Source organism: Berghia stephanieae, chromosome 5 (assembly GCF_034508935.2).
Source record: "Berghia stephanieae isolate SIO BIC M18660-M18661 chromosome 5, UCSD_Bste_1.3, whole genome shotgun sequence".
Lineage (NCBI taxonomy): Eukaryota > Metazoa > Mollusca > Gastropoda > Nudibranchia > Aeolidiidae > Berghia > Berghia stephanieae.
In genome coordinates, this window is record NC_088364.1 from 31,667,752 (window position 1) to 31,687,751 (window position 20,000).

At 35.5% G+C, this 20,000-nt stretch overlaps 1 protein-coding gene across 5 annotated transcripts in view; it reads left to right on the forward strand.

Annotated features, from left to right (window-relative positions):
- Nucleotides 1-20,000, forward strand: part of LOC144972760 (BAI1-associated protein 3-like) — a 247,908-nt gene that overhangs the window by 187,023 nt on the left and 40,885 nt on the right. For all 5 annotated transcript variants that reach the window (XM_078914359.1, XM_078914360.1, XM_078914361.1 and 2 more), the window contains 8 exons: nt 726-809; nt 4,166-4,333; nt 8,557-8,623; nt 12,290-12,560; nt 13,288-13,332; nt 16,397-16,565; nt 17,774-17,977; nt 19,613-19,716. In XM_078914359.1, the coding sequence (XP_078770485.1) occupies nt 726-809; nt 4,166-4,333; nt 8,557-8,623; nt 12,290-12,560; nt 13,288-13,332; nt 16,397-16,565; nt 17,774-17,977; nt 19,613-19,716 (1,112 nt within the window). The remainder of the gene's footprint in view (nt 1-725; nt 810-4,165; nt 4,334-8,556; nt 8,624-12,289; nt 12,561-13,287; nt 13,333-16,396; nt 16,566-17,773; nt 17,978-19,612; nt 19,717-20,000) is intronic.

The following is a 20,000-nucleotide window of genomic DNA, read 5'->3' on the forward strand; positions in this document are numbered from 1 at the left end:
AAAATACCTGGCGATAGACTAACATCCTACCGAAAGAGTAGCAAGCAATTGGTATTGTCAGTTTAACGCTACTGAGACAGAATTGAAGAACGACGACGAGAATTATAATAAGACTAAAAAACAATGATAATAATGAATCATAATAATGATACTAATGACAATGTTAATCATAATGAATTTAATAAAAATGATGATTAAATATAATAATAATAATAATAATAATAATAATAATAATAATAATAATGATAATAATAATAATAATAATAATAATAATAATAATAATAATAATAATAATAATAATAATAATAATAATAATAATAATAATAATAAATGAGTCACATTTTTGAAATTGTTTAGAGCATTTAACTTACAAAGATATTGCAGTCTTATTGCTGATGTGTTGCCATGATTGAACTCGTATGCTTCCTTAATAGATGCAATTAAATCATAAGATAATTCATACTATCCTTTACAGGGCTTACTATCCGTAAAAATTTTAATCATATTTCCGCCAATTTAAATTTCACGTTTACCAGTCTTTACCCATGCATACTACCGTTAGGTTTCAAGATAATTGTATTTTTAAAATAAACTTGTAATTAAGAGTTATTCTAAATTTCTGAAAAGGTAGATGGTCAAATTTATTTATTTAATTATTAGTTTATCTATTTATTTATTATTATATTATATTTATTTATTTATTTATTTATTTATTTTGCCTTCAGGATGACAAAGACTCAGACAGTCCTCCTCCGGCGGAGAACCAATTCGCAAACAAGCCCAACAAACAAGCTTTGTCCAAAAAAGAAGTAAGTAAATTATGGTTTCTGAAATAATAATAGTGCAATGGTAGATTGTTTGTTTCATACACCAAGATAATTGGATCAGGGTCTCGGCATGAAGAATAAAAAAGAAAGAAGTGACAGTGAGAATTCCTTGAAACATTCTAGACATCACGTTAATTTATCACAGACAAATTTATTGTTTGTTCCAGCTACACAAGGATTGTTGCCTCTGGGTACACCGAGTGACTTCGACAAAAAAAAATTATCGAAGGTCTAGCATATGACATCCCATCAGATTCGTAACGCAAGTTTATTTTATGCCAATGCAGTTTCTTGGCTTTCTTCTCTATCTCCCCATTTAAATAAAATTGCCGAAAAAAGAAACGTTTCATTAATTGAGGGGTGTGTAATGAAAGGGTTTGAACACTGTTATTGAAGGCACATACACTTGCAAGATCAAACAAACACACACATACAAACGCAAACGTACACACACACACACACACACACACACACACACACATATATATATATATATATATATATATATATATATCTTTTTTTTTTTTTTTAAATAAATAAATATATATATATTTGTGTATGTGTGTGTGTGTGTGTGTGTGTGTGTGCGCGCGCGCGCGTGTATGAGAATGTATGCGTGTATTTGCGTGTGTGTTTGTGTGTATGTGTGTGTGTGTTTGATCGCGCAAGTATTTGTGCCTTCTATAACAGTGAGTGTTATAGAAGGCACAAATACTTGCGCGATCAAACACAAAAACACACACACACACATACTCACAAACAAACACGCAAATACATGCACACATTCTCACACACGCGCGAGCGCACACACACACACACACACACACATACACAAACAGACAGCGGGAGAGAGAGAGAGAGAGAGAGAGAGAGAGAGAGAGAGAGAGAGAGAGGGAGAAGGGGGGGGGGGGGGGGATAAAATAACACAAGATGAGAGGGTTTTGAAATGACTCCAATTCTTGCAAGGATTCTTGTTTTCCCAGGGAAATACATTGTTTCATTTTAGAAATCAGGTTAGCAAACGGTGGAACTCTCGTGGTTAGTCTTTCCTAAGAGTGTTTAAACAAGCGTTCTCCTGTACCGATCCGATTCTGTTTTCTATAACTAGTGTTGTTTTTTTCCCTACGGCTGCTTTCTATTGGAACTTGTTATTTGAGGAGCTCCTGAAAGCTAGAAGCGGAATAACATAACAACCTCTACAGTTGTTCCTTCACATCTCTAGAACCCTAACTACCCTTGATATTAATTCCATATAAATAAAGAAGTAATAAATCATATTTATATAGGGCCTTACCATCCTTGCAACGTCTCTCTCTCTCTCTCTCTCTCTCTCTCTCTCTCTCTCTCTCTCTCGCACACACACACACAAACACACACTCGCTCCCGCTATCTCTCTCCCTCTCTCATACATACATACACGATTACATACATACATACATACATACATACATACATACATACATACATACATACATGCATGCATGCATGCATGCATGCATACATGCATACATACATACATACATACATACATACATACATACATACGTGTATGTACGTACGTACGTACACACACACACACACACACACACACATCCATCCATCCACCCATCCATCCAAACATCCAAACATCCATACGCACATACGCACATACATACATACATACTTACATACATACGCACATACATACATACTTACATACATACGCACATACATACATACGCACATACATATGCACATACATACATACGCACATGCATACATAGATAATGACTAGAAGTAATTTATGTAGCTCTTTATACAAAGATATTTACCAAATCTTTCATTCCTTCTCTGATTTTGATCATGACAATGGAACCAGAAACTGAGTGACTGACATCAAAAGAGTAGCTTTTCAAAACGTATGACCTAAAAATAACCTACTTTGATCACACTTCAACATTTATTTAGGAAACACAATAAGTGACTATATAACTCAGTGTGGTTCATGTCTGTGAACAATAAGACACTGAAAACTATATTTAAAGGCTAAGATGAAGTTTATGTTCAATCCATATTGTCATCATTTTGATGAAGAAATTAACCAAAGTTTCTTAAACCAAGAAAGAAAAAAAATATGTAGCATTCATAATTCATTTGATCTAATTAAAATTCTGATCTTTTGGTTTAATATTAAAATTCTGGACATTTGGTTTACTATTAAAATTCTGGACTTTTGGTTTATTATTAAAATTCTGGACATTTGGTTTACTATTAAAATTTTGGACATTTGGTTTACTATTAAAATTCTGGACTTTTGGTTCACTACGAGGTAATACGAGACTGACATGAAAGGAAACATAAAAGATGTGCACAAAATATGTTTGAGAGAAGAATACAATACACTTTGTAGAGAATGTGTAGGCGGATATCAAGTGTTCCATTTTATTTTGGCATCGATTCAAATCTAATCGAGTTAGTCCATGCCTTTAAAATGTAGAGTATATTTTTGTCATGAGAATGGATGCATTTCCGCCCAATGCGATGAAAGAATGACCTCCCTTGGGAAATCTCTGTCACCCTCTGCCAGTCACCATCGTTCTCCTTAATGAGGACATTATCGATGTCGAAACGCTGCCTGCCACCATCATGGCACTTAAGCAATATATAAAGAAATGTTAACAGAGCCCTGGCTGAAATTACGAGAATTTAGGTTGGCGGGTGGTGGTGGGAAGAATGGAAAAGGGGGTGGATAGGGGGAGGGGTGGGGGTAATAATGATGGCATTGACAACAAGTTAAGAATCCAATTTTGACTAAAAATGGCACACTTCTTTAAATCTCGCCGTTTATTGTCGTCATGTGATGTGTTGCGATTAAGATTTATCCCTTTTCGTCACCCATTTTAGAACCATTATTCAGCTTTTCTATTTAATTGCTTTAGATTTATAGGTTCTCTTTAACTCGACTAAAATAGAATCCGTCAAAAATCGAATTTCGAATTCAATCCAAAATTATTTCAGCTTCGGTGTGGAAGGAAACGTGCCTGTTCTGACGGAACACCTGTTTTAATTTTAACCAGAAAACTTACTACTTCTAATAACGATTGACTGAACAACCCCCAACTTTCAAGAAGTATCAGACTGAAAAAAAATTATTTTGTTTTATAAATTTCGAAAAAACGTTAGTTTTGATTGTAAGCAATGAATAAACATTTTAACATTTGAAATTTTCTCAGATTACCTTATATACTTCGAATCTCATGAATAGAATCTCATATGTAATATGATCTTCACAATGAAAAAAAAAAAGATTAGAGCTTTTTCTCAATTTTATATCTATTCTTTTCCTCGCCTTGTGACAGTTTGACTTGCTTTACATCGAGGTGTTGTATACCATCAAGCACAAAATTGGAACCACTTCCGGTGGCCATTCGCCCTACATCCAGGATCTTTTCCAATATGCCAAGGAGGCCTTTGGTGTTTCTCCCGAAGACCATGCAAGACTATTGGCTAAGGCTACAGAAGAAAAGGTAGGATGCGTACTTTTTAATTCTTATTTATTTATGTATTAACTGAAGACAAATGTATGTGAGATAGAGAGAGAGAGAGAGAGAGAGAGAGAGAGAGAGAGAGAGAGAGAGAGAGAGAGAGAGAGAGAGAGAGAGAATTCAAATAAGTTCTCTTAGAAACGGGTATTATTTTTCTCGCCTGTGTGACATAATAAGCCCTTACAAGATAATATCTTTTGCATTCGAAAATGTCGGAGCATGAAATAAAATTACTTGGGAACTTGATATTTGCATTATATGGCTCTTGTTTTGGGGCCTCATTTTTTCACACTTAGTCTCTCTCTAAATCTATAATTCACTATCTTCCTCCTCACCCCACATATCTCTCCCTCCCTCTCTCTCTCTCTCTCTCTCCTCTCTCTCTCTCTCTCTCTCTTCTCTCTCTCTCTCTCTCTCTCTCTCCATTCCATCCTCAAAAATCACAAATTCTAAAATTCACAAACAACAGAAAAACCATACATTCAACATACACAATACATAACACTGCACTAGAAAAAGTTAGCAAGGCGAAAGATCTTGGAGTAACAATAACTAACAAACTAAATTGGAAAGATCATGTTACAAACATACAATGTAACAAAGCAAACTCTACCTTCGGCTTCCTCAGAGGAAACTTACTCGACAGCAGGAGGGAAATAAAGTTAAAGTGCTACAAATCCTTTGTTAGACCTACACTAGAATATAGTAGCTCTGTCTGGGACACTCACCACAAATCAGAAATCAAAGAAATCGAACAAATACAAAACAAAGCAGTAAAATTTGTAAATCCAAACAAAGATTATTTTTTTAAAAACATGAAAGTAATATCAATCTCGAACCACTACAACAGAGAATAATGTGTGACAAAGTAACAACACTTTTCAAAGGCCTAAACAATCAAGTTAATCAACCAACTAAGAGGAAGTCATCCAAGTTTATCACTCAAGAGTGGATGCACACTTGTACTCGTTCATATCATTGACATTAAAACAGTGGAATAGTCTCACATCTCCAATGAAATAAAAATAATGTGGTCTGTGGAATCCTCAAAGTGTGAAGTTACAGACTTAAAAGGAAGAAGAAGAAGAAAAAGTTACATTTGGGTCAGCGACCTTTCGATTTTCAAAGTACTTCTAGAATGGATAATGGGAATGGTGGGTTTAGAGCGTGGTATTTTTCTTTTATTCCATCTTTTAGTTTGTTCAAATTGTTTACTCTGTACAACATTGGCAAAGTGGCATAGTAGTTTCCACACCCACTTTACCGCGTGATATAATTGTGTGTTTGATCCAGCTCAATAAACTTCAAATTTTTCAACCAATCTTAGATTTTTTGGTTATCTGATGTCTTTCATTGAAGCACTATTATTCTGAGTAGCGTTGTTATGAAGCTCCATTGGTGAATATATAATTTAATACCATGTTAGATTAAGGATTAAACCCCGTCTCTAAATAAATAAGTTATTATTTTGATAAAAGAAATCCAAAAATTATTTCATGATTTATATTATCTTAAAGTGAACAAAACTCAGCCATCGTGGAAAAATAACAACTCATGTCTAAAAATAGCCGCGAGAATTGCCCTTTTAAAGTGAAGAACCACAGCTGCTATTTTTCTTTACATCGGGATTTAAAAAATCAAATGAATTTGTTTTTTAATTAATGTATGTAGATATGTTATCTTCTCGCTGATCAAGCATTTACACGCTCTAAAAAACAATTCGCCAAATTGTGATGCATGAAGAATTGATTAATATGTTTGTTGTCTTTGCTGCAATGAATAATACTTTTCGAGGTGTTTTTTGTTGTTGCTTATACCAGCAAAGAAACCATATCAATCTGGGTTACCACAATCAAAAGTTAAACACGTGTTGACTGTTGTAGAAAATTTAACATAATGAAATAGCAGATATTGAAATTTAAACAACCGAAAAGATAAAATTTTCTCAAGGTTTGACTATTCATTGTTAAGTCTTCAACCTGGTCGATTCTGAATCACCAACGCCTAGACAATTATTTCACTCGGCCGGTAAGAGTCATTAAGAGCTGTTGACTGCTCACTACTCGAACAGCTCTTTCAAATTTGGAGCATGATGTTCTATACGTTTTACGATAAATTATGTTTTTTTAAAAACTCACGCCAAGGAGGGGGATGATCAGTAAACTAAACTCTTATAATCTTTGCGCAATTTAATTCATTTCTCTGTATGACTATCTAGACGAAATGGGATATAATTATTTAGATCACTTTATGTTTTAACATTACTGAGGAAAACCGACTGCACGATGCGGTCATTTTCAATATTATTGGCGAAAGTTCCCTTATGTCTTTGCATCTTGTGATGTGAAAATCGCATTCGGACTTGTAAGTCCAGCAAAAACTCTTTGCCCACAAACAAGACTAAAATAAATAATTGGCCCACAACGTTTACTCCGTACAAAAAAAAGTGTAACAGTGCCTTACAGTCATCATGTTTCGTCCTTAGTGAGATATTATATTGTTGGTGCTTTGAGTAAATTTAGTGGATATAAGCTTTAAGTGACTCTTTTGGTGTTTTCAAATTATAAAGGAATGCCTATAAACGAATAACTCTCTACTAATGGTTTTATATGAAGTTATCTTGTCTTTAGGACTCCAGAAGCTCAATCTGGAGAGTACTCGATCTAGGGGCAAATTGGCGAGTTTTGAAGCCCGGTAGCACGGAGTCTTTACTTATCCTTTAGTAGTGATTGACTCGTTTTGTCCCCAATAGATCTAATCAACACCGGAAAAAATACGATTCTTAAAAAGTAAAATGTGTTTTTTTACGAAATATTTTGTCGTAGACATCACCTATTGGGCAACCCAATAAATATAGAGATCCTTGACTGATTATTCATTTATACCAATGTCAAGAGATTAAAGTAGGACTCAACTCTAGACAAATGCATATTTATGGAGATAAATTCACATCACAGCAAACAAATCACAGACCGATCTCTTGGTATTCATATAAATGTTGAGAAGAGTCTGGATTTGCAAGAAACCAAACGCTGTCTTTATAAAAGATTAATACCCCTTCATAACGTGTTTTTATCAAAGGGGGAAGGGGGTGGGTCCAAAGAGGATGGCATTGATTTTTCTTTTAAAAGTATAGTAGGAAAATGTAGCCCAAGAATATTATGTTTAACCTCAGTAAACAGAATGCATATAAGGAAATTCTGTTCTATATTATTTTCAACAATTTTATTCTAAAAACAATACCATCGTGCAGAAATACGACGGAGAAGAATGAATAAAAGATCTTTTGCTTTTATCACCATTATCAATTATTGCGAAAAGGAGTGAAAAAATAGTTGATGAATATGAAAAGCTGTCAGGGTAAACAATTTTAGCCAAGAAGAAAAGGAGATTTCCAGTAGCTTAACGCCCCCCTCAAATGAATCCTGTTAAATTCCTTGATTTGCCCTACTATTTTCCAAAGCAACCATGTTACTCTTCATACAGTAATGATTAAAAAGGAGGGTCTAATATTGGATGACGAAAATATTCTGCGTCATACAGACGTCTTATGCATAGGAGAACAACAAGCAATCTAACGTTACAGAAATTGGTATGCACTCAATCGCCATGGACAAGAAAGCTTTAAAGGATTGCTAAACCTTTTAATTGAATTGGAACTGCGTTCTATCTCTAGCTATCATGACAATCTTTTAAATCTTTTCAAAGTTCGACCTATGTGATGCGAATGAAATATGATTATTACTTCCGGTCTGATAAATCAACTTTGAAATGTCAAAGCTCATAATTCACCATTTATGACTAAAGCAGGAAGTTATTGTATAAAATCAATTACGAAGGATTCTCCATTTCAGGGTTTTACGATCCAATTTTTTGTTATCCAATTAGAAACTCCGGAAATGGATATATACGGCTGTCCCGGATACATTGCAATTTTTCATTCTAAAATTTGACATGTCGCTTTAACTCATCAAAACGAGTTATATTTTATTTTATGAATATTATGTGAATAAAAACTGAAGGGTGGTCCGAGACTTATTTTATGTCAGGTAAACACATCATCAAGAAAGAAAAACAGGGAATTTATCTGTCATTTCTACTATCTATTTGTTGAATCTTTTCATGCTATGAAAACGACCCATTGAATTCTGAAAAATTTATCCTCCCAAATTGAAAAATCTTAATGTATTTCCATTTCTCCACAGCCACCAATTGTCATCCTCAATGTAAATGTCCTGGAAGCCTGCGGTTTGGAGGCAAAGGATGCTGATGGTATGGAAGATAATTATTATTTATTTTAAGTAGAATTCACTCTTTTTAATCAATCTAAAGTTTTTTGAAAGGCAATAACCGACGGAGTAGATAGCAATAAATAAACAATCATCATGAAATAAATAAATCATTGGTTATTGCATTTTTAATACGCCTAGGGTCTTCTGTGATTTGTAAGAGGAGTTCTTTCACCCCACTAGAAAGGCTAGTTGGTCGTTTAGATATCCAACATATACTTTTTACAAAGATGGATGCATCAGGAATTTTGAACTTAAGTTCAGCCATTATATAAAAACAATAATATACTATCCGTGTAAAGAGTTTTTTTTTTCCTTTCCAATACAGATAGCGATTTGATGTCGAGAGGTTTTTAACAAAACAAACTTAACCCTAGGGTAAAGCTTGTTTAGAATTTCAATTTAAAAATCACTAGATTTTTTAAAACGCTCTATGGTTTCATTCATGAATATATGTGTTCTTTTTATCAGTTAATTGCCGTACTCTAGAAAGACAAGTATGTAAACATTTGGCCAGAAGACTCATCCTTCAAATATCGATCGATTTAAAGGACACTCATCTTGGCAAAAACTCGCAAACCTCGCGGTAGAAATTGGAAGTTTTCTAGTCAAATATTTAAATATGTGCCACTCTAGAGTACGACAGTTAACATTTCAAAATGAAAACATCTGAGCCGGATATGATCTGAATTTAAAAAATGGTGCTTTACTTTTTTCTGGAAATCGACCTGTTTTTGAGAACAACTTCTTTATAATATTACGGTAAAATATTACCAAGCATCGACTCTACAGTTGTGTTAATTCAAAAAGAAGTTTCAGTGTAAATAAAATGTCTAGATTATCGAAAACGAATCATCTTCCACGCAAGATCGTATACTACAAATCTATTTACTCGAACAAGAGACACCTCTATTCAATAAAATGGTATGTTCTCCCCCATCTTGTAACGGTTACTGAATGACAATGCCAATCCTTGAGATTAAAGCACTGACTATTCCAGGAATGTAAACGTTTCTATTTAATAAACGGAAGGTTGAGGTGGGTGAGTATAGATAAGTCCCAAGATTCAAGTTTATTTACTTTTAGGTTTTCGGCAATAAATCACAAAATCTGATGGCAACGTACATGAAAGAAAAAATGAAACCAACAAAACAAGATATAATACAAGTATTGAGAACGTGGTGTATTGAAGTTATTTATTCACAAGAAAAATTATATTGAAAGGTCCTCACCCTCATCACGGCGAGTTGTTTGATCTCGCAATTAAACAGAGTGTTGCGCCTCCGAACTACGTTGGACCTATTATAACAAATGTAAAATACGGTTAAATTCTTTAAAAAGTATGATCTCATTTTATGAGTTATTCACTTATCCGTGATTTGAACCCGGTTCATATTGATCACAATGAAAATACAACAGAATTAAGCTCAAGGGGATGAAAAGATGTTTTGTGTTAATAATACTCGTACCTATATAAGTAATTAAGAAATCTTTGTGGTGAAATATGATAAATTATTGCATTATTACGGTTTGGAATTTTGAACAAGTTTCCAATTATTGTAGAACCACTCTGAAGCTGCGGAATTGAATCAAAATCGGATTTCAAAATGCAATAATGCAACCAAAAAAACTTGAGTATTTATATGGCGTAACATCCACTAAACGTACTCAAAGTGCTTTACAAGGGTTCCATACAAATAACAACAAGAGATGAAGTGAGTAGGAAAGTGCCAGAAGACAATAGAGAATTACAGATTTTCACGGCGGTGATGGGGGTTTGAACCCGAGGCCTTACTGGTACGACAACTCCGCCTGGCCTGTGAGAGCGTGACTCTACCGTATGAGCTATCCACGATCCCAGGGATCGTGGATAGCTCATACGGAAGAGTAACGGTCTTTTCTTCCCAGAAACTTTACCTTTATAAGCTTTGTTTATACTTCTTGTTTATACCATCTCTCTGTTTACCTTTTTCTTTATACTATTTGTTTATTTATACCTCTTGTTTATATCAAGTGCTGTTTTTACTACTTGTCCGTTTTGTCTGATGTTAAGAAAATGCTTGACAGTTTGACGTCACAAGATTATTTTTTTCGAAATTTGATATTATAACCCATCACAAATTTAGGGGAAGGAATATCAATTTTAATACAATATAAAGCAATATCACTATTCAAAATTCTAATAATTCTTTTTGATTGTCATTCCAGTAAATTTTCTCCATTTCATTTCAATAATAAGTATGCGATATTGAATATTGAATTGGCTAACATTGAAAAATAAAAAGAAAAGAAAAAAATAAGAGAGAGAGAGAGAGAGAGAGAGAGAGAGAGAGAGAGAGAGAGAGAGAGAGAGAGAGAGAGAGAGAGAACATAGGGAAAATATATTAATGGAAACAAAACTAAAGAACCACCCCCCCCCCTCCCTTACCCCCGAATGTCCACCCACGGTATACGTGATTGGGTTACAAAGGTTTTTAATTAAGACTTCTTTTCTACTGTCTCAGCCAACTATTCTTGTCGTGAGAGAGGGAATGATCTTGATAATCTTTCCTCTTGTTTTGATTTGTCGTCGTGTTCGTCCTCGTGATGATACTTGGTGTTATCATCATTGGGGGCTTTTGCACTTTTTGGATTTCATCTGCATCCGGTTCGTGTTTCTTGCTCTCTTTCATCATTTATGCAGATGGCTGTAAGACATTTCCGGTGGATTGTCTCTTTAGATTCTTCATTTTCTGGGAGCATAAAGCCATTTCATTGGTGTTTTGTTTCTGAATTATAAGAGTTTTAAGAGACATGTTCAACACAGACGAGCTTTTTGTTTTTTGCATGCGGTTAAGAAAAGATAATTGTTATAATCTTTCTTCAATCCATCTGCTCCTATCACCTTTTTTTTGTTCCTTACACTCTTCACCCTTATACACCCTATTATCATTGTTTTTTGCCCATATTTCAATTTTTCCTCTCCCTCCTCATTTCCCTTGATTTCCCAGCCTTTTATCCCTCCCCCCCCCCCTACCCTCATAGAAACCATGTGGCACATCTTCATTTACTCATTTATTATCCCTGAAGAGAAACAACCAGGTCTCTAAATTGGAACACAATAATTGATTTTAGCCCTTCTGGCACTGACATCTTGAAGCATAGATAACACCAAGATGTAATGCGATATTTTTGTAATAATGGCGTCCAGATGTAACAACTAATTCTACCTAGATTGACATTAATCTTTTCTGGAAATGTGTGTGTGTGTGTGTGTGTGTGTGTCTTCTGTGTATGCATTTGTATGTGTGGAAAGAGTGATATTATTGTTTCCAAGAGTCTGTGGGTGGGTGAATGTATGAGTTGTGTGTAGATGAGTGTATGTGTGTGCATGTGTGTGTTTGTGTGTGAAGGAGAGAGAGAGAGAGAGAGAGAGAGAGAGAGAGAGAGAGAGAGAGAGAGAGAGAGTGATAAAAATATGGTGTGTGTGAAAGTGAAAGAAGGAAAACACACACACACACACACACACACACACAGAGAGAGAGAGAGAGAGAGAGAGAGAGAGAGAGGGGGGGGGGGGTCGGGAAGCTTAGAGAGGTGAGGAAAAATTGAGGGAGTAGGGGAAGATCCGATTCTCAACGATCGATTTCTTTTTGAATTTCCTCTCCAGGATTTAGTGACCCCTATTGCATGCTGGGAATTATGCCGGGCAGATCCGACGTGGATTCGGGTGCAGCCATGTCGTCGGATGAGGATAGCTCGGGTCAAGCCAGGTCACCGAGGGACCGTGAAAGGGGATCCAAAAAGTTTTCTCTTCGACGGAAGTCTACGTCAGCAAACAAGAGTTCCTCGGTTCGTGACATGCTTCCAGCCAAGCTGATTAGGACAACACAAGTTAAGCCTAACACGCTTAACCCTAAGTGGAACGAGAAATTTAGATTGTAAGTGGGGGAAAAGATCCTTTGATAAGTAAAATAAAAAGACGGACATGTATGGATATTTTGCATGTGATATTCTCAATCAAAGGAATCTATATCTTTCAAGGCGTTTATAAATGGGACATAATTAACCAGGAAATGTGGTCTTGAATCTCTCTAAGCAACATCATGCTGTATTCATTTCCTCAGCAAGGTGGATTGAAACATTCGCCCATTTCATGCCGCAATGTTGTTTTGTGTCCCCCATTTTATGCTTAACTACCAATTCCGATAGCAGCGAAGTGTTTTAGCCACCTGAATTGAGGTAACTACTGTGTATACCCAAGGATACAATGTAGAGTTTTGCAACATACCAAACACGAAAATTCTGTGTTTGGTATTTTGCTCTTTTTCATTGTTGTTATATGCACTGTTATTCATTACTTTTTACAGTCCACTGCTTCTAGCACTTTAGTATCACATTGACTTATGTCAGCCAAGTGACAAATTGGGAAGCAGACACTGGTGGAAGATAAAAGTCTTAAAAGATGTGTATGAAACAGTACCAGAGAAAGCAGAAAGAAAAATACAACCTGTCTTTTTATTTCTGATTGTCTGGCACAGATTCGCACACTGCTTTTCAGATTTTTATTTCAGTTAAGGTTAGCTTGATGATTTGAAAATGAAAATCCTTAAGGAAAAAAATAATCAACACGGAAATATTTAATTTCTTCCATTGTTTTTCTCCTAGTGACCTGGATGATGTGAATACGGATCGACTTCATCTCGACATTTGGTAAGATGAACTGTTCTGAGTTAAGGCAACATCAATTTAACCCAACACGCATGCCCATTAGTTCGTATATTTATATTTAATGTCACGAATATAAGGAAGACTCATTCTTTTTTCGGGGGGGGGGGGGGGGGGGGGGGGAAATCAGGTTAACAGCTGATGGGCATGAGTATGTGGGTCGATGATCCGACGATAGAGCAGTAAAGTTAGGTGCCCCAAACGTAAACAAAGGTCGAGAAGCACGTGGCAAACCACATGTTCCTGTCTTGACAGCTCACGTTCCAATGTAAATAATAGAAAAAAATAACCTTTAAAATTTGGCTGTTAGGTGGCAAAAGAAACACATATTCATAAATACTCGATCATGCATCAAATAATGTCTAGATATGGATATTTTATGGAACAAAAGGTAAAGTTTTCTAAAATTTACCAAAAGTTACAGTCTATCTATTTTTAGACCTGAGCAAATTATTGCGCTGGTGTGAACAAAACGAGAATTATTCGGAGCCTGATTTTCATAATAATTTAGCCTTATATTATTATTTCTGCAACTGTTAGATTTTATGTAAACATATTTTCAATACTGAAAGTGTATTGCCTACAACTCAAACTACAAAATTGGGAGACCTATATTGTGCGTAAATTATTCCGGTCCCTAACGGAAATCACTAGCAACTTGTTATTGTTTACGTTTGGGGCACCTAACTTTACTGTTCTATACTTTAACCGTGTTCTTTGTATTGTTGGTATCGTACCTTTGTCGATATCCGTCCCGACATTATTGTTATTAAATTCAAACTTTACATGAAATATTAATCTTTGTTTAGACTATTGTATGACTCTTGTGGCATAATTGTCCAAGCCTATTCTCTGGGTACGAGTTTTGTTTCCATCATTCGCATGACTAAAAAATAAAAACAGACTGGGAATCGAATACATAAATAAATGAATATGAAAATTTATATAGAGCGTTTCCACGGATTAACCGTGCTCAATTCCCTTCACAGTATTTCATTAATTCCCCCAGTGTGCCATATGGAACCATATTTCCATTTTATACAGTACCAGTTGCCTGTCAGGTGTCCTTTTTGTACTAAAAGTCTTACAATATCCGTCGGTGCCCATAGCCAGTTAATCATTCACACTTAAATCGAGTGGGGTAATATGAATAACGTGCCTTACCCAAGGATACAACGTCATGACCATAATTTTCAACGATCACCGTCACCGATACGGCCACCGATCTAGCTTAACATTGCTTGACGATTATGACAAGACGAGACACCGTACTTTTGAGCCATCGCGTTATAATTACCACTAAAAGAAATATAATACGAGTATTTAGTTAATGGCAAAAAAAAAAAAAAAAAATAATCGAAACTCATTTTACCACGAACAAAAGGATCTGCCACTCCCAAATTATTGGCCTGTTCACCAACAGAAGACACTGCCTTTTAATTCCAGACTGACTGCCAAAAAAACTCAAGAGTCTTCCATGACAGATAGATGCCTCGTCATTCAGAGTCCGTAAAGAAAACAAATCGCTTGGGGAATAATATAGAGTATATATTATATTAATTTTATTAAATTTCGATTGACTTTCTTATGTCAGCACAATCCTCGGAGTGTGGTACTGCCTAAATTAATTCGTAATTAAGTTGAGCATAGCAAAACCAATAAACAAAGACAATTAGATCTTAACTCATTTTATATGTATGTATATATATTATATATATATATATATATATATATATATATATATATATACATACATATATATATATATGTGTGTGTGTGTGTGTGTGTGTGTGTGTGTTAAGGCTATTTATACATTCAATATATTCCTTTAACTAGTCAAACTCAGCATTGCTACAATATTCAAACATCGAATCTGTAAAGGAAAGCAAGCCAAATATTAACAAACACCACAATTTGTTTTTAAATATCACAAATTGTAATTATGTGAACATCGACAAAGCCGCAGTGTCAATAAGTTGATTTATTAATTGTTAAATCTATTAAAAACACACATATATGTTTTACCTGAACTAATGTAAATTGACAGGCATTTCTCGCTCACTACTTACATTTAATTTTTGCCTGGAAGATGTAAAGATTGAATGTTTTATAATAGCAAGTTAATCGACCGTCTGAAGTCACTTACACTTCGATAATCGTGAATTGTGTAAAGGTCTACCTTGTAATTATGGGTGTGAAAACACCTGAGATGATTCCGTCATAATTGCAAGGTGTGAGATTTAAGCAAATAATATACTATGCTATTGTAATGCTGATTACAATATACCACGATAGCTATGAAATGTCAGTCTACAGATCTGTGGAAGAACTTGGTGTATATAATATGTGATTTATTTGACTTAAGTTGAATTTAGTTGAAATCAATTCATACAAAAAAGATTAATCTACTTTGTTCTTTGATAATAATGTGAAGACTTATAATTTTATATGTCAAAAATAATCGATGACTATTCAGGATAAAATTGTAGGCCAGTCACGCAAAAATACCAGCTTGCTATTCAAAAATGTCTTATCGATATGCCTAAAGTTGTTTGTCTCATTTTTGTTACTGTCAGATTTGATTTCCATTTGTTTTATTATTTTTTTTATATTAATGTTGTTGTTTTGCATATCAGCATTAATTTATCATTATCATGTTGACATCTCTTACATCAGCTCCACTTTTAGAGCACTCAATCCATTTGTAAATGAGTGGATCTGTGTTTGATCAAGGAATCTTACAGCCACGCTATCCCTCCAACATTAGTTGAGACATTAGGCGAAGTTGATGGAAAATACTTTTCAATAAATCAATGTAACATTCAACGAATATCAAGCAATATTATTACTAATAGATTTCAGAGAGAAAAAACAACAACAAAAATAAATAAATAAATAAAATAACAAATATAAAAAAATAGCTGACACATTGACCAAATATTGACACTGATATAATAGAGGACTGATACTTGTTCTGTTATTGCCACGATTGCGTCACCATGACATTGCATCGCTTGCTTACGTCAATCCCTTCCATTTTTTTTCACAGGGACCACGACGATGAATCATCTGTCATTGAAGCTGCCAAGAAACTCAATGAAGTGTCGGGCCTCAAGGGACTGGGCCGTTTCTTCAAGCAGGTTGCCCAGTCGGCCAGATCCAAAAATGACAACAGTGTTGACGATTTCCTGGGATGTTTGAATGTCTCTAACTTGGACGTAAGTGTTATACTTTCATTCTACTTCATTAACACCCATTTTGAAGAATACAACTTTTTTACATTCGCATTTTGAAGAGAACTAGATTATCTCTAACGTGGATGTAAGTGTTGTGGATTAATATTATTCCATTTACAAAATTCGGAAACTTCCTTTGATATTTGTAATTTGAGGACAATTAGTACTATTTTAGTAACTTTTTTCTTGACAGCTTTTTTTGTCATTTGTTACTATGTTTAATATCATATTACATTTTATAACAAATCATGAAAATTAACATAATGTTTTATAGAAATAAAGATATTTTAGAAGGCGCCAATCGACTGTTTTCCTCTGATATTATGACATCTTTCCGACAGATACCTCAGATCTCTTAAAAGCAATGTAGGAGAAAACACAATTTTAGCCCACTGATTACGATTAAATTAAATTGAGCATTTTTATATAGCGCAACATCCACTAAGCGTGCTCAAAGCGCTTTACAATGGGTCCTTGGTCAACAGCAACATTTAACATGTAGTACGGGACATGCCGCCTGTTAGGCGATATTACCATTTTTTGGACAAAGACAAGGCTGTTAACGACCAGGTACTCATTTTACACCTGAGTACGGTGAGAGAATGCGAGTAAAGAGCCTTTCCAAGGACTCAACTATGTGCCGAGCGCGAGGCTCGAACCCAGGACCTTCCGATCCGAAAGCGAGTGTCATACCACTAGACCACATAGCCGCACGATTCTATTATCGACGTTGTGCCAATCGTTGATTTTGTGACATTCACCACAAAAATACTCCAGTGATGTTTCCACCAGTTTAAATTGATTGAATAATGTAAAACAAACCAAATACCTGCGATCTAGCTCTCCAATAGAATAGCAAAGATAGTTTCTTAAAGGTTTAAAAAGATGTGGATAGAGCACCAACCATGTCCACGATTTTTCGACAATTTAAAAAAAAAAACCATAAGTACTATAATTTGATGCTAGAATGTTAGCTTTTTTTTTTTGGGGGGGGGGGGGGGGTCTTTTTTCACTATCCATCCCAGAGAAATCGGTGAAACCGATTATTCCCTTGGTTTATACAAATAAGTTAGTGCTGGAATATTTTTGTGGCGAAGGTAACAAAGAAAAAGAAAAAACCCCGACCCTTAGGTACAGCATCTGTTTTTTCTAAACTAATGATTATTTCCATTGCTTTATTCTCCTAATAGGACATACCCTCGACGGGAGTCAACCAGTGGTTTAGACTGGAAGGTAGAACCCATCGTTCGAACATCCAGGGCGAGATTCACCTCCGATTGTCGCTGGCAACTCGTGAGGATCGGGGAATTCCCGAAGACGATAATTGGACAGACGTGAGACAACACGAGGATCTAATGTGTATCTTTATCGAGTACGAGCTGAGGAAATACAATGTGAGTAATAAGTACATTTCTGAAACATTATTTGCCATTACATTTTATTATTTTAGAGTGAATACATTTCTGCCTAATTCAGTCCCTTGACTTGTAACAAAATAATAATTACACGGACGAGAACTCACGGAACTGTCATTTAAGCGTTGTTGCTTGTGCGCATTAGTTGCTGTGATTAGTAACCTTGGTCTCTCGTATAAACCGTCATGATCAAGTCATCAGAAATGTTTACGATTAAGTTATCCTTATAATAATATTCACTGTGTTGGACACAGCTAAGGACAAGCGCATTCCAATAATATGTTAAAGTTTTTTTTTTTGTCGAGATGATATATCTAGATACTGGAAATTGAATTTATAGTCAGAAATTTGAGACTTAAGTTCTTTGTGGTTTATTAAGAAAATTTGGATATAAATTTTGAAAGCGCAATAGAAAAAAAATGCTCCTAGTCCTCGTTGATAGTTTGTACTACATGGCGCATACTTACTGCATTTGCATTCATTAACCCTCTCCTTACCAACCATAGGAAAATCGTCACATTCGTTACGATACAACCGACAATTTTCTCATTCTGATTTCTCTTGTACATCACAAATTCCAAAGAAATTCTTTGATTACAGCTATTATATACTAAACATTGTGCTGCAGAGCTCATTTTGCTGAACAACATTCTGTATAGAATGCACTTGTTCCTTTTTTGTTTGATTAGGAAAAGTCTATTTTTGTGTCGGGTAGGTTGTGAATTTTCGGGGGAAATTCTAAAAATAGCTGGTAAGGAGAGAGGTAATGTAGGAGCTTTTTATAAACAATGTATGCCTTTTGAAGGAGAGAACCATTTAGAGATAAGATACAGTCAAAGAAAAAAAAACAAAGGGTGAGAGAGGATCGAGTAAGAGGGGGAGAGAGATAGAGGGAAGAGAGAGAGAGAGAGAGAGAGAGAGAGAGAGAGGGAGAGAGAGAGGAGAGAGAGAGAGGATGACAGAGAAAAGGAGAGTAAAAGTGTATGTGTATGTGTGTGTGTGTGTGTGTGAGAGAGAGAGAGAGAGAGAGAGAGAGAGAGAGAGAGAGAGAGAGAGAGAGAGACTTAGAGAAAAGAAGTGAGAGCGAGAAGGAACGAAAAAATAAACAACAGAAAACAAAACAAAACAAAACATTGAGCATTTATACAGTGCAATATCCACTTAACGTCCTCAAAGCAACAGCAACACTTAACTGGTAGAAGGAGACAGACCGCCTGTTAGGCCATATTATAATTTGTACGGACAGACAACGCTGTTAACGGCTAAGCACTCACTTTATACATGAGTACGGTGAATGTGAGTAAAGAGCATTTTTTCCAAGGACTCAAATATGTTCGCTCTGAGCGGGTATCATCGACCCAGGACCTTCCGATCCGAGGCGAGAGTCATAGCACTAGACCACATAGCCGCAGATAGAAGATAGAGAGAAGAGAGAGATAGAGGGAGAGGGGAGCGGAGAGGGTGACCGAGAGAAAGAGAGAGAATCAGACTTAGAAATAATAAAAGAAAAGAGAGAGAGAGAGAGAGAGAGAGAGAGAGAGAGAGAGAGAGAGAGAGAGAGAGAGAGAGATGTACTTGCCAATCAATCTAGTTCATTGTCAATATTTCCGACAGGAAGCTTCGTATACTTGGACGGGTGACCTACCCCAAGTGGCCAAAACAATCCTTCATCAACACGCTATTCAAGGGGATGTCACCGAGGTGCAACAAGCTGTTTGGTGAGTCAGAAAGTAATTTACTGGGTTGTCGAACTTCTTACGACTTGTGTATGAGTCAAAGGCAATTCAGCATTCTTGAGGGAAGAAAAGAGGAGGAGGAGGTGGAGCAGAATGAGGACGAAGAAGAGGAGGAGAAGAATGAGGAATATGAAGAGTATTGTCAGGAAGGTTATGAAGAAGTCAAAGAATGAGGTAAGAAGAAGAAGAAGAAGAAGAAGAAGAAGAAGAAGAAGAAGAAGAAGAAGAAGAAGAAGAAGAAGAAGAAGAAGAAGAAGAAGGAGGAG